At 37.2% G+C, this 13,999-nt stretch overlaps 1 protein-coding gene across 4 annotated transcripts in view; it reads left to right on the forward strand.

Moving 5' to 3' along the window:
* Nucleotides 1-471, forward strand: part of LOC127443008 (protein unc-13 homolog A) — a 94,808-nt gene extending 94,337 nt beyond the window's left edge. For all 4 annotated transcript variants that reach the window (XM_051701467.1, XM_051701469.1, XM_051701468.1 and 1 more), the window contains one exon: nucleotides 67-471. In XM_051701467.1, the coding sequence (XP_051557427.1) occupies nucleotides 67-358 (292 nt within the window). In that variant the 3' untranslated portion in view covers nucleotides 359-471. The remainder of the gene's footprint in view (nucleotides 1-66) is intronic.
* Nucleotides 472-13,999: the final 13,528 nt, after the last annotated feature.

Raw genomic sequence — 13,999 nt, forward strand, 5'->3', positions numbered from 1 at the left:
CATTGAACACATTGTTTCTGTGGTGCACAACATCAACAATCTTTCTCGGCTTCTCTCCCTCTCTAGTGTGCTCGGTAGTGAGCTGGGTCCTGAGGGTTACGAGCTGCAGGTTTGTGTGAAGGATTATTGTTTCGCTCGTGAGGATCGTACCGTCGGCGTGGCCGTTCTGCAGCTGAAGGACTTGACATCCCGGAGCAGCGCAGCGTGTTGGCTCCCGCTCGGCAAACGCATTCACATGGACGAGACGGGTCTCACCGTGCTCCGAATACTCTCCCAGCGCAACAATGACGAGGTCGCCAAAGAGTTTGTCAAACTCAAATCCGACCAGCGCTCGGCGGAGGAGGGCAGAGGAAGCTAAAGCCGCGAGGCTCGACGTACGGCACCCGGCCAGACATCAGACTGTGATTTCCTCACAGCCTGAAGGGGCACTAGAGACACACACTGTGCTAATACAAAAGCAATCAAGTATTAACACGCCACTCAAGAACTGTCGAACAGCACACAGCTGCAAAACAGACACACAGTCATATAAACATACTGCAGTTAATATAAGAAGACATGCACACACATACACAACATCTGCACATGAACTAAAGCAATTTGATTCAAGCAAATAATGATGTCAGTATAACCCAATAATAAAATACATTTAAAGTCAACATGAAATCAAATTGACCCCATTTACTTTCTTAATACACATTTATCAGTGCACATTATTTGAAATGCAATAACTTGCTTCGCCTCTGAAACTATTTTCTTTTTCAGCTGACGTCACCAAAGCCGCTCGGTACTAAAAGAGTATTGTTTTTGGCTACTGTTGTCGGTAATTATTGCCAACAGTTAGAGTAATTTAATGGCAGTTAATTGTAATGTAATGCAGGCAATAATCGCAAGTAAGAATCAGTTTGAAAAGGAAATTGTAACCAGGGATGACACGCCCACTTTTCACCATCCAATCCGTTCCTGAAGCATAAAATCAAGTCCCAAGTTACAGTTTTTTTTTCTCGAATATTCTGTTCACTCACAAATGTGTCACATTGCGGAAGTTAAATGAGTTGCGAATGCCATTTCATGTTGACTTTAATATTCTCTCTCAAACACACACACACAAACACTCTTAAGTCCTAAAGATTTTATTCTACACACTTTATTTTGCACTCTTTGGGCCACTTTTAAGATTCACAGAGAGCCCTAACATTTAGCACAAAGCTTTTGTAGTGTTACACCAGTTACACGGTCTCTGATTGGTGCATAACACATTCCCCAACCAATCAGAGGTCATGTTACTGATTGCAAAGCATGCTCAAGGACAAATTCTGTGTTCACGTCATGTCTGAATTTGCGAATTTACAAGATTCTACTCTTGAGTTATTCACATCCTTGGATTTAGAAGTGTGTCGTTTATATGGCAACACTTATGACTCTAAAATAGATCAATGTGCGGTTTTGTTGTTGATACTTTTTCGCTACATTAAAGCTGAAGTATGTAATTCTGCGACACTAGCGCCACCGAAGGGAATTGCAAAAGTAAGCAGTGTTCAAAACAACAACAAAACCCGACAGATAGCCCTGGGTCTAAGCGGGTCACTCAAAACAAACAGGAATTTTTATAGTGCCACAGTGACACAGTGTTAACAGTTTTAAAGTATGCCTCTGCATATTAAACTGGAATAGAAGAAGGTATTTTAACACCGAAAAAGTTATATAATTCAGCTTTAATTTAAATCTATATATTCGTTTGCAAAACTTTGATATGACATATCAAATAGGAATATATAGTAGCTGCCATTTTGGTTGTTTTTAAGGCCACGTCCATACAAATACGTTTTCATTTGAAAAACACATTAATTCGCTACGTCTACGCATCTCATTCACACTAGAACGCTGTTTTTCCTCCATCAAAAAGGGAGCATTTTGAAAACACTCTCAATTACTGCATACTTTGGAAAATGATGACTAGTTTGGAAACTAAAAAACATTTAGTTTTCAAAAGAGAACTGATTAATGTGGCCTAAAAGACATGACTTGCAAGAAGTCTGTTCTTTCAAAACATTCAGTGTTTTCATCTTGTAATTAGCAGTAGGCGCAATGTGCAAAACTGCATCTTTTCAAAATCGATAAACTTCTCGAATAGGGTTTTAGTGTGCAAACAGTAACTGTTGGACTTTCAGCATGCTAAAGAATTTACGTCCCTAATTGTATCCCCTTTAAAGCACTGCAGCTACATTTTATTAAAGCTAAAAATAAACAACTGAATAAATATTTTCGCTAGTCAAATTCACCAATAAACTTACCGACTAGTCGACCATTCTGACCCATCCCTAGTAATTCCAGTCAAAGGGCACATTCACACTAATGTGTTTTGTTTGAAAAACTATGACGTTGGGAAACTGAAAACGACGGTTTCAAAGCAAAGCGTGTTATGGAGAGCGTTTTCGAAATGCTCAGTTTTCGGTTGAGTTAGCATTGCGTTCTAGTGTGTATAACATAATGAAACATTAGTGTGGATGTGGCCTGAAACTCTGGTATGACGTGAACGCAGAAAAACGGCCTCAGTTATGATGTTAAATTAATATTGCAATATTCCCCACAATGATGTTTTTCACATCACTAATAGATTGTGTCTGCATTCTGAGTACACATGTTGCATACTCACCTTCACAAACACACACCTGTAATGCATTGCGGCCTTGAAGTACTTGGGTAACCTATACCCCCTTCCAAATCTCTCTCTCACTCATGTTTTATAGAATATTAAATTGTAAACACACTCTGGGGCTTGATTCGTTTGCGCTCTTTAAGTACTTTACACTTTGCCTTTCTGCATGTTGACGCGTCCAGTCCTGCTGTGGATCTGTCCGCCTGTCGTTTCGTCTTTCCGCAATGCTTTTGTCTGCGTGTCGTTCTTGTCGTCTTCAGCATGGTGAAGACGAGCCTTACAAACACTGTGACGAAATTTCACATGCCACTTCAGCTGATATGCAGAACTCTCGCTGTGCATTATGGTATTATGTTTGTTTGTTTGTTTGTTTGTTTGCGTATCTTCTCTGCTGGACATCCAAATATCGTACAACAATACTACAGGATAAATATGAAATTGCAAATGAGGGCTTTAGATTTATGTAAGCGTTTAATGGTGTCAGAATTTGTTGAATTTTCTTATGTTAAAATAAAAGTACGAAAGTCGCATCTGAAATGGTTGAACTCCAAAAACGCATTCTCACTAAATGAACAAACAGTCATTAAAAAGGCTAGAAACATACTTTACGCAAGTACACAAATGTGATGCATAGCCAACGCAATCAAGAGCGCTGTCCTTCTGTAAATACTAGGACCGTCAATCGATTCAAATTGTTTAGTGCAATTAATCGCAATTAATCACAATTAATCGCATACATAAATATTTGCTGAGAAACCCCTCAAGTAACAATAATTCAATATATAATGATTAAATAATTTTAAATAGTTATATTTAAATAATTATAAATATATATATATATATATATATATATATATATATATATATATATATATATATATATATATAAAAATAAAAAATAATACAGATAATTAAAATGCATTACATTATTTTGGCACACAAGTTAAGCATTAAAAAAGACAATACAAAAGTGGCTTTAGAATGCAATATATTGTTTATTTGCATATTGTTGAACATCATAGCAATTAATTTTGCAACTGAATTTGTCAGTCAGTCTGAGATTTATTGTAAAGGCTTGTTTAAGGACGCGTCAATGTACACCTGTGTCAGACGAACACTTCTGGAGCATCTCAGTTGCATTGCGTCATAAATGTACCGTTTTTTAGGTCGTTGTGTCAAGTTAAACGAAGTTTGAAATGTAGAAAAACATGCCTTGATATCCCTGCCTTTGGATTTATGCTCCATCAAGCTGTGTTTGAACGCAAGAACGTGTTCTCATCTTGTGCTGTCTGCTGTCAGTAAGTGCGGTTTGTTCTCTGTATAAGCTGCGTGTTGCCTATACAGCTGGAGTTTCGCTTACTGCCCCCTGGAGGGGACATGATTAATTGCGTATTTTTTTTTTTAACGCATTATTTTTTATGTAATTAATCGCACCGAATTAACGCGTTAAATCTACAGCCCTAGTAAATACGTAATGTGCGTTCTTTTGTTACTGTAGCGGTAAGAAACCGTAGTACTCAAGGGGTTGATAGAGTTTCCTTTGAATGTTTGTGCCATTAAACCAGATGTGTTATTATTCAGGTAGCTAGCTTTTAACATGTTGACATCTTAACTATCTTTAACTAACTTTCTCAGCAGGATTCTCATCAAACTGTCGCTACACCGTGACAGCAGTTGACCTGAATGAGAAAACTGACCGTAGAAGAAAACATCGCTGGAACGCATACTTGTATTGTATTATGAATTGCAATTCTGACACATTTTGGAACGCAACAACACATGAAATCGAGCTTGCGTAGCTAGATGTGTTTGTGTACATCACTGTTAATCTCATCAATGAAATAACCACGGAAATGTTTAGTTTTTTGATTTCGTCAACAATAACGAAGACTAGACGAAAAGGACACATCATGATAGAACATACCGTTGATGGAAATACGATGAGAAAAACAATCTTTTTCTTTTTTTTTCTTCAGCTATATTCGCAACATACACGTAATAATATAACATCTGCAGCTTACAATGACGCGTATGACGCCAGTGTTGGGTAAGTTACTTAAAAATATTAATCCACTACAAATAACTAATTCTTTCTAAAAAAATGTAATCAGATTACTTTACTAACTACTTCATTGGAAAAAGTAATCACATTACTAATTACTTAACATTTAAGTTACTTCTTAAAAACACTTTTCCCCTCAACAACTTTAAAATAATGTCTATTTTTCAGCACCTCACATTTCTCCTTCACCGTTACAGGGCCATAATTCATGTATTTTACATAAATAATATATTAGAAATAAGCATAACTTTAAAAGTAAAAGTAAATAAATTAATTGAAAGTCAGTAACTGTAATCTGATTACAAGAATTTAAAATTGTATGCATTATAATACTTTTTTGAGTAAAAAGTAATTATATGACAGTAACTAATTGCTTTGTAATTGGATTACATCCAACACTGGTTACATGCTAGTCAGAATAAAAACGCATTGTAACGCAATATCCTAAATGGTCTAAAACACGGAATAGTCTCTAAAGCGTGAAGAATTCACAACTCAGTAACTTCTAAATACAGTAAGCTTAATTACTGTTTTTCTGTATACTATATTAATTATATATAAACAGTTTTTTCTGGATACATTTTTATACTCTATATTTGATGCAAAATGTTTGAATATTTGGTCTTTTACAGTTTGACATGCTTTTGTTGTCATGTTGCACATATTTGTGAACTAAAATATGTTATTTGCGTTGACTAAAAACAAATGCCATTTTAAATGAATGAATCTGATCATTATTGGCTAAATTCAAAACGACTAAAATAAAAAACGGTGTAAAAATTAACACTGGTGTTCACGTACTTGCGTAAAGTGCTTGCATATGTTTCTGGCCTACCTGAAGAAACGTATAACATCCATCTTAATTGAGCTTATAAATCAAGCGATTAACGACTTTTCTGCATTCAGGCCTGCTGTGGCTCTTGATTGCTGAACATATTATTGTCTTTAATACCGTCTGTTACGTTTATTTGGTGGAAGATGCCTCAAAGAGACAAAATGACAAAAAGCACCTTCTAGCATTCAGGCATACTATTATATCCACATTGTAAGGGCAGTAAAGATTTGTTTTTATGTTTATCTTGGATTGTGTAGTCTATTCTGTCTTGATTCGAGAGCAATACAGTGAATTAAAACACTTCATGGAAACATTCGTTCACTCAAAAATGAAAATTCTGTCATTCCAAACCCGTATGACACAAAAAGAGATTACAGAAATTTCATTTTTGTGGGCACTGTCCCTTTAAATAACATGTGCTGCCTATATTTTAGACTCTAATCGACAGCAAGTCTCTCATGACATCCGTGTGGTTGTCAGAAAAACAGCAAAGCCACCCGTGGATTGATAGCCATTAAAAACTGCTATTTTAGAACAAAACCACAGTGCAATTAAATTAAATCACATTTGCAGAAGCTGTCTGTCTGTCCACTTTAAACAGATTTCAAATGTTTACAATGCAGAGTATTCGTACTGTATCAGCAAAGTACTTGCATTTCTGTTTTCTTGCTGTAAATAATGCTGTTTGAGTGCACATGAATTCAGTAGCCTGTGATAGTTTAATCTTCTATCATTAATAATCATTGTAGTCTATTCTTAAAGGAATAGTTCACTCAGAAATTTACATTTTGTAATTGACTCAACCTCATGTTGTTCCAAACCTCTGTGCCGTTATTTTTGGAACACAGAGACATTTTGAACAATCTTACCATAACATTTTGTTCTCCAAAAAAAACCCACCATGAAATCCATATGACTTCTGCGCTATATTTTAAGTCTTCTAAAGTTGTACGATAGATTTCTCTGAAGAACAACTCTCGTTTTCTATCCTGCATATTTAAACCAGCTGTATTTGTAAACAATGTCAAATGTCAGACGTGGTCACTAAACTGTCGTTGTATGGAAAAAGAGCAGCCAGGATATTCTTCAAAGATTTCTCCTTTTGTTTCCCACAGAAAAATACAATATCGATGACTTAATCATTAGATATCGTTATTGTAAGATATTATATATAGATATCGATATATAGATTATGATCAATTTTGCAACTCTCAGACTAAGAAACTGCTGAAAAATCTTTTTCTTATTTTTCTGATTTTACATTATAAATCTCAGAGGTGGCTCTGAACAACTCCCAATCATGTCAACTGTAACTGAGAAAAAAATGGTGTTGATACGACAAAGCAATCAAAAGTTATAGCATTACAAATATAATTAATAGTGTAAAAAATGCCTCCAAGTTTCTAAAAGCCTCTCCAAACAAATAAATCATAATAATTGTACATAAGAACTAATTACACATGCAAACACAACAATGACTAAAGGTTTGCATAGCATGCAGACATGATTTTAGTAATGAGATTTCCCAGAATGAGTTTCATTCTGTGCCATTCGAGTCATCATTGAGTCTGTGTCATGTACTTGGTGCCATCTCCTGGTGGCCCATCCGAGCTTAAAGGGTGAAGGTTCAGATTTAGGGTTAAAATCGTAATAACATCGGTCGGATTTTTGCACAAGCCGACTTGTACGAGACTGGGTTGGTAAAATAACAGCATACGGTTTGGAAAGACACAGTGGCGAAGTAATTTAAATACAGAATAATTTTTCAGGTGAACTAATCTTCTAAGGGCATAATTTTTTGCTCTAATGTTAGAATCCTAGAAAAAAATGGACATTAATGATCACTCCAGGCTTGATGTCTTTGCGTAAACGCAGCACAGCCACTGAATGTTCATTAACTCAAGCTTTAACATTACAGAGACCACAGAGAGGGAACCATGCCATTAAATTAAAAGAACGTACCGCTTTCTCTCACTTTAACTCATTTACACACACTACACACTTGCACATACCTTAAACACACACGTGGAAGCACCAACAGGCATGGACAAAACTCATATGCATGCGAGCATGCCCTGAAACGCTGCAGTGGTGCCCACCTGTGAATAGACTCAAGTGCATGATGAAAATTAAGTTAATAATGGTGCCAGCACGCGCCTCCTGACATCTCAATTGATTTCAATCTTCCGTTTATAATATTTCACAGTTTGTTAATTTTTCAAAGTAAGAGCTTGTGAATATTGTATCTGATATGAATGTAGCGTGTTCAAGGTGTTCGCATGAGAGGATGTTTTTATACTGGGGATGTTTACAGTTTTTATTTTTAACCATTTGGATTTATTGTTATTAATGAGGATGATAGTGGATTACTGCAGCATTTGCTACCTATTAAAAATAATGAACCGAGGCTTGTCATCTCTTTTCTCATGAAAAATCTGCACCACACAAGAAACGTAAGATTCACTAAATGTCTTTGTAATAAATCTAAAGAAAGCATTTAATAAATATTTAAAAAATGTAAGTCGCTGTGAGAAAATATGAGTCACTTTACACAAATAGGGTAAAAATGTGTGTCACAATAAAGGCATAAGTCCCATATTCTTTAAAAAGCTACATGTTAGATAAAGTATTTATCTCAATTCAAAACAGCACGTGTAGGGGTGCGTGGGGGGGGGGGGGGGTGTTGTTCTGTAAAATGTGGCCAATTTTATGCAGTTAGTCCACTTTATGTGTGTATGGTGAGCTTTTAAATTTGAGAGTGAAAAATTGCAGACGGCAGCCCAAAAATGCACCAGAGTTGAAGAGGATTAGCAATTTTATCACACTAAAAGCACGTACACCGATCAGCCACAACATTAAAACCACCTGCCTAATATCGTATAAGTACCCCTTGTGCCACCACTACAGCTCTGACCCGTGGAGGCATGGACTCCACAAGACCTCTGAAGGTGTCCTGTAGTATCTGGTACCAAGACATTAGCAGCACATCCTTTAACCCTCATGTTGTGTTCCGGTCATTTTGACCCGAGGAGGATATTCTTTTGCCTGAAAATGCTAGTTAATGTTATCCTATTGGACTAAAACTTACTGACTTTGCTCACATATGGTATCACAACTTCCCAAAAAATTCTCATTATGTCATATTATCACCAAATATTGGATTCAATCTTTTTGTCAACTTGATTTCTTTCAATTAGCACAGGTTTTGTATTTCTTTTTGGAACTTATTGATCATAGGCCTCATTGGCATGAACTTATATGCACCTCCGTATTTGAGTGAAAAAACATTGTTTGTGGATAATTTTGGCAATATTCAATAAAAAATAAAAAACATTCTCTACAATTTATCACACTAGTGTGCTTTAATGTTTAATCAGGAAGTTTGTTTTGAAATGATTTTATTTTGTAGAAAATGGCACAAAGTCACACTTGTGGTGTTCCTGGTCAAAAATGTCCGGCCATTGAAAATGAATGGGGGAGATCAAAAATAAGAGAAAAATTTTGTGTTCAGGAGCATGTTCATCATGTTCATGTTCACATATGTGCATGTGTGCTTGCAAACATGAAGGCCTCAGACCTGTACGCATGCACATACATGCACACGTGCACTAACCCACACACACACATGCTCACGTACACGCACAAACTCTTTTGAGCATTACATGCTTTCTTTTTCACAGAGATGAACTTTATCCTACCCTGAACTGCATCCAACATCCATTCATCCATCCAACATTACCACACACACACAAACACACGCATGCGCACACACACACACGCTCACATACACGTACAAACTCTTCTGAGTATTACATGCTTTCTTACGTGTTGGTGTTCACATATGTGCATGTGTGCTTGCAAACATAAAGCCTCAGATCTGTGCACATGCACATACACACACACACACACTCGAACACATGCTCATGTACACGCACAAACTCTTTGAGCATTTCATGCTATCTTACATGTTGGTGTTCACATATGTTCATGTGTGCTTGCAAACATAAAGGCCTCGGATCTGTGCACGCACACATACACACATACACATGCGTGCACACATAAACACACACTCACATACATGCACAAACTGTTTTGAGTATTACATGCTTACTTTTTCAAAGAGATGAACTTTATCCTACCCTGAACTGCATCCAACATCCATCCAACATTACCACACACACCAGAACTGTCTTTGCCCCACAGTGACCCCTCTCCAATAGAATCAGTAGAATTGTGGTGTTCCTGGTCAAAGATGACTGGTGTGATACCCTGTGTTAAGATTTGGTCAGCGAACACAACAGGTGTTACTTTGTGCAACTTTTCAGAAAATAAAAGCATTTCAAAATAAACTTCCTGCTTTTTGTAATCTTTCCCATTCATTTTCAATGACTGTTCATCTTTGACCGGGAACACCACAATTCTATTGATTCTATTGGAGAGTGGTCACTGCGGGGCAAATACAGTTCTGGTGTGTGTGTGTGTGTGTGTGGTAATGTTGGATGGATGAATGGATGTTGGATGCAGTTCAGGGTAGGATAAAGATCATCTCTGTGAAAAAGCAAGCATGTAATACTCAAAAGAGTTTGTGCATGTACGTGAGTATGTGTGTGTTCATGTTTGTGATAAATAGTACAGAATGTACAGAATAAATAGTATTTAATATTGCCAAAATTATCTACAAATAATTCTTTTTTTCACTCAAAAACGGAGGTGCATAATCTCAGGTCAATGAGGCCTATGATCAATAAGCCCCAAAAAGAAATACAAAACCTGTGCTAAATTAAAGAAAACAAGTTGACAAAAAGATTGAATCCAATATTTGGTGATAATCGGATTGAGATCTGGGGAAGTTGGAGCCCAAGTCAACACCTTGAATTCTTTGTCATGTTCCTCAAACCATTCCTGTACAAAGTGTGCAGTGTGGCAGGGCGCATTATCCTGCTGAAAGAGGCCACTGCCATCAGGGAATACCGTTGCCATGAAGGGGTGTATGTGGTCTGCAACAATCTTTAGGGAGGATGTATGTGTCAAAGTAACATCCACATGAATGCCAGGACCCAAGGTTTTCCAGCAGAACATTGCCCAGAGCATCACACTGCCTCTGCCGGCCTGCCTTCTTCCCATAGTGCATCCTGCTGCCATCTCTTCCCCAGGTAAACTATGCACATGCACCTGGCCATCCACATGATCTAAAACAAAATGTGATTCATCAGACCAGGCCACCTTCTTCCATTGCTCCATGGTCCAGTTCTGACACTCACGTGCCCATTGTAGGCGCTTTTGGTGGTGGACAGGGGTCAGCATGGGCACTCTGACCGGTCTGCGGCTATGCAGCCCCATACGCAGCAAGCTGTGATGCACTGTGTGTTCTGACACCTATCTATCATGGCCAGCATTGTGTTTTTCAGCAATTTGTGCTACAGTAGCTCTTCTGTGGGATCAGACCAGATGGGCTAACCTTCACTCCCCACGTGTATTAATGAGCCTTGGGCACCCATGACCTTGTTGCTGGTTCACCGGTTGTCCTTCCTTGGACCACTTTTGGTGGGTACTAACCACTGCATACTGGGAACACCCCACAAGACCTGCCGTTTTGGAGATGCTCTGATCTAGTTGTCTAGCCATCACAATTTGGCCCTTGTCAAAGTCGCTCAGATCCTTACTCTTGCCCATTTTTCCTGCTTCCAACACATGAAATTCAAGAGCTGACTGTTCTTTTTCTGCCTAATATATCCCACTCCTTGACAGGTGCCATTGTAACGAGATAATAAATGGGTAACACTTTATAATAATGGTCCATCATTAATAGGTAATTATGCAGGAATTAATGCAGGATTAATGAGTAGTACTACATTAACACTTTAGTTACTACTATTAACTAATATGGAAACATGTTTAACCAATCAGTAAGTAATAATGAACTGATGACTGAGGTAGTTCACTGTTAGGTAATCAATAATTACTGAATTTGATCTGCCTCAGTGAGAACTATTAACTAACTATGGTTAATTTAATATAACTACTAATTAATTACTAATCAAAACATTAACGTTTGTCTAAAATGTGAATGAATATGTTTTTATTGTGAACAAGATCATGCATGGGTTCTTTGTGGGAATTCATTTATGAACGTAACCAGTCACTAAATCAAGGCTACAGTGTCTGGTAGAGTATCATAGTCAAGGATGTAACCACATATTCAGGATTGATGGGGACCAAATTTAATAATGTAATAAATAACCATGGAAAAATGGGGGGGGGGGGGGGTACAGTTGTCTATGGTGGTAATGGCCATAATCATAGTCAGCTTACCTTACAGAAATACAGGGATGTGCCCAACATGTTATTCCTTGGGATATCTCTTCTGTTCATTAAAAAATGATTAACTTCTGCATGTTTGATATTGCTTAAGTTCTTTTTTAAATAATCCTGGTAACCCATAAGTAATGATTAAGTGTTACCACATAAATATCAAGGAATTACTAATGATCTGGCCATTGTTTTAAAGTGAGGGTCATGGTAATACATTATTAATTAATGAGATCTTACTGTTTCCTTCCTTGGGAGTTAAAGGTTATCTGGACCATCATTCTAAAATGAGGGTCATAGTAACACATTATTAATTAATGGGATCTTACTGTTTCCTTCCTTGGTAGTTAAAGGTTATCTCGACCATTATTTTAAAGTGAGGGTTATGGTAACACATTATTAATGAATGGGATCTTACTGTTTCCTTCCTTGGGAGTTAAAGGTTATCTGGACCATTATTCTAAAATGAGGGTCATGGTAACACATTATTAATTAATGGGATCTTACTGTTTCCTTCCTTGGTAGTTAAAGGTTATCTGGACCATTATTTTAAAGTGAGGGTTATGGTAACACATTATTAATGAATGAGATCTTACTGTTTCCTTCCTTGGGAGTTAAAGGTAATCTGGACAATTATTCTAAAGTGAGGGTCATGGTAACAAATTATTAATTAATGGGATCATACTGTTTCCTTCCTTGGTAGTTAAAGGTTATCTGGACCATTATTTTAAAGTGAGGGTCATGGTAACACATGATTAATTAATGAGATCTTACTGTTTCCTTCCTTGGTAGTTAAAGGTTATCTGGACCATTATTCTAAAGTGATGGTCATGGTAACACATTATTACATAATGGGATCTTACTGGTTCCTTCATTGGTAGTTAAAGGTTATCTGGACCATTATTCTAAAGTGAAGACACATTATAAACCATTAATAGTAACTGAGGTATTACTTGTCAGTTAGTAATGAACACTCAAGTGTTTGTTCCTACATTTTATTCATTTAATCAAACAGATAGTTAACAAACATTCACAGACATTCAAAAAAATGTCTGGCACTGAATTATGAATCATTGAAATAATTGAACATAATTGCATAGGCTACAAACCTTTAGCAGGATAATGCTTTTAACTGCTGGTGCTCATGGTTACTACATGTTATAAAAGTCTTATCTCTTGGGGCCTGGGTAGCTCAGTGGTGAAAGACACTGGCTACCACCCCTGGAGTTCGCTAGTTCACTAGCTTAAATCCCAGGGTGTGCTGAGTGACTCCAAATTGGCCTGGTTGCTAGGGAGGGTAAAGTCACATGGGGTAACCTCCTTGTGGTCACTATAATGTGGTTCGTTCTCGGTGGGGCGTGTGGTGAGTTGAGTGCAGATGCCGCAGTGGATGGCGTGAAGCCTCCACATGCACTATGTCTCTGTGGCAACACACTCAACAAGCCACATGATATGATACATGGGTTGATGGTCTCAGACACAGAGGCAACTGGGATTTGTCCTCCACCACCCAGATTGAGGCAAATCACTACGCGATCACGAGGACTTAAAAGCGCACTGGGAATTGGGTGAAAAAGGGGAAGAATCCAAAAAAAAAAAAATCTTATCTCTTGACATATAGTAAAATAATAAAATTATGTGTCTAAAGAACAAGTGTGTTGATCTCCACAAGACTTCAACAGAGAGAAAACCAGCATGCAGCATGAGGCCAATTCCACATGTGTACTTCCTCCCTAGACAGCCCACTTGGTAAATACATACAGTTTTTATCAAATTAATTTGACGTTTCCTCATTTGAATATGTTCGGTATGAACAGAACAGAATGTATGTTAAAGTTTACCACGTGCAGGCGGATCGATGGGATCAGTTTCAGCACGAGCATTTATTATGGTGAACCCTGACTGGATTAGAAGCTTGATGAACTAGACACTCATTCTTTTTTTCATTGGATCCATTAAGTTACTCAGAAAAAAATGCACTTCACATAAAATTAAACACTTCTTGTAAGATTAACCTACAGTATCTATGAATAAAAAATTAATTTAAAAAAATGTGTATATTCAATTGTGTATTCATTAATAATGCGTTACCATGACCCTCAATTTAAAATAATTAGTAACTCCATGTTTATAT

This window comes from Myxocyprinus asiaticus, chromosome 6 (genome assembly GCF_019703515.2).
Source record: "Myxocyprinus asiaticus isolate MX2 ecotype Aquarium Trade chromosome 6, UBuf_Myxa_2, whole genome shotgun sequence".
In the NCBI taxonomy this organism is placed as follows: domain Eukaryota; kingdom Metazoa; phylum Chordata; class Actinopteri; order Cypriniformes; family Catostomidae; genus Myxocyprinus; species Myxocyprinus asiaticus.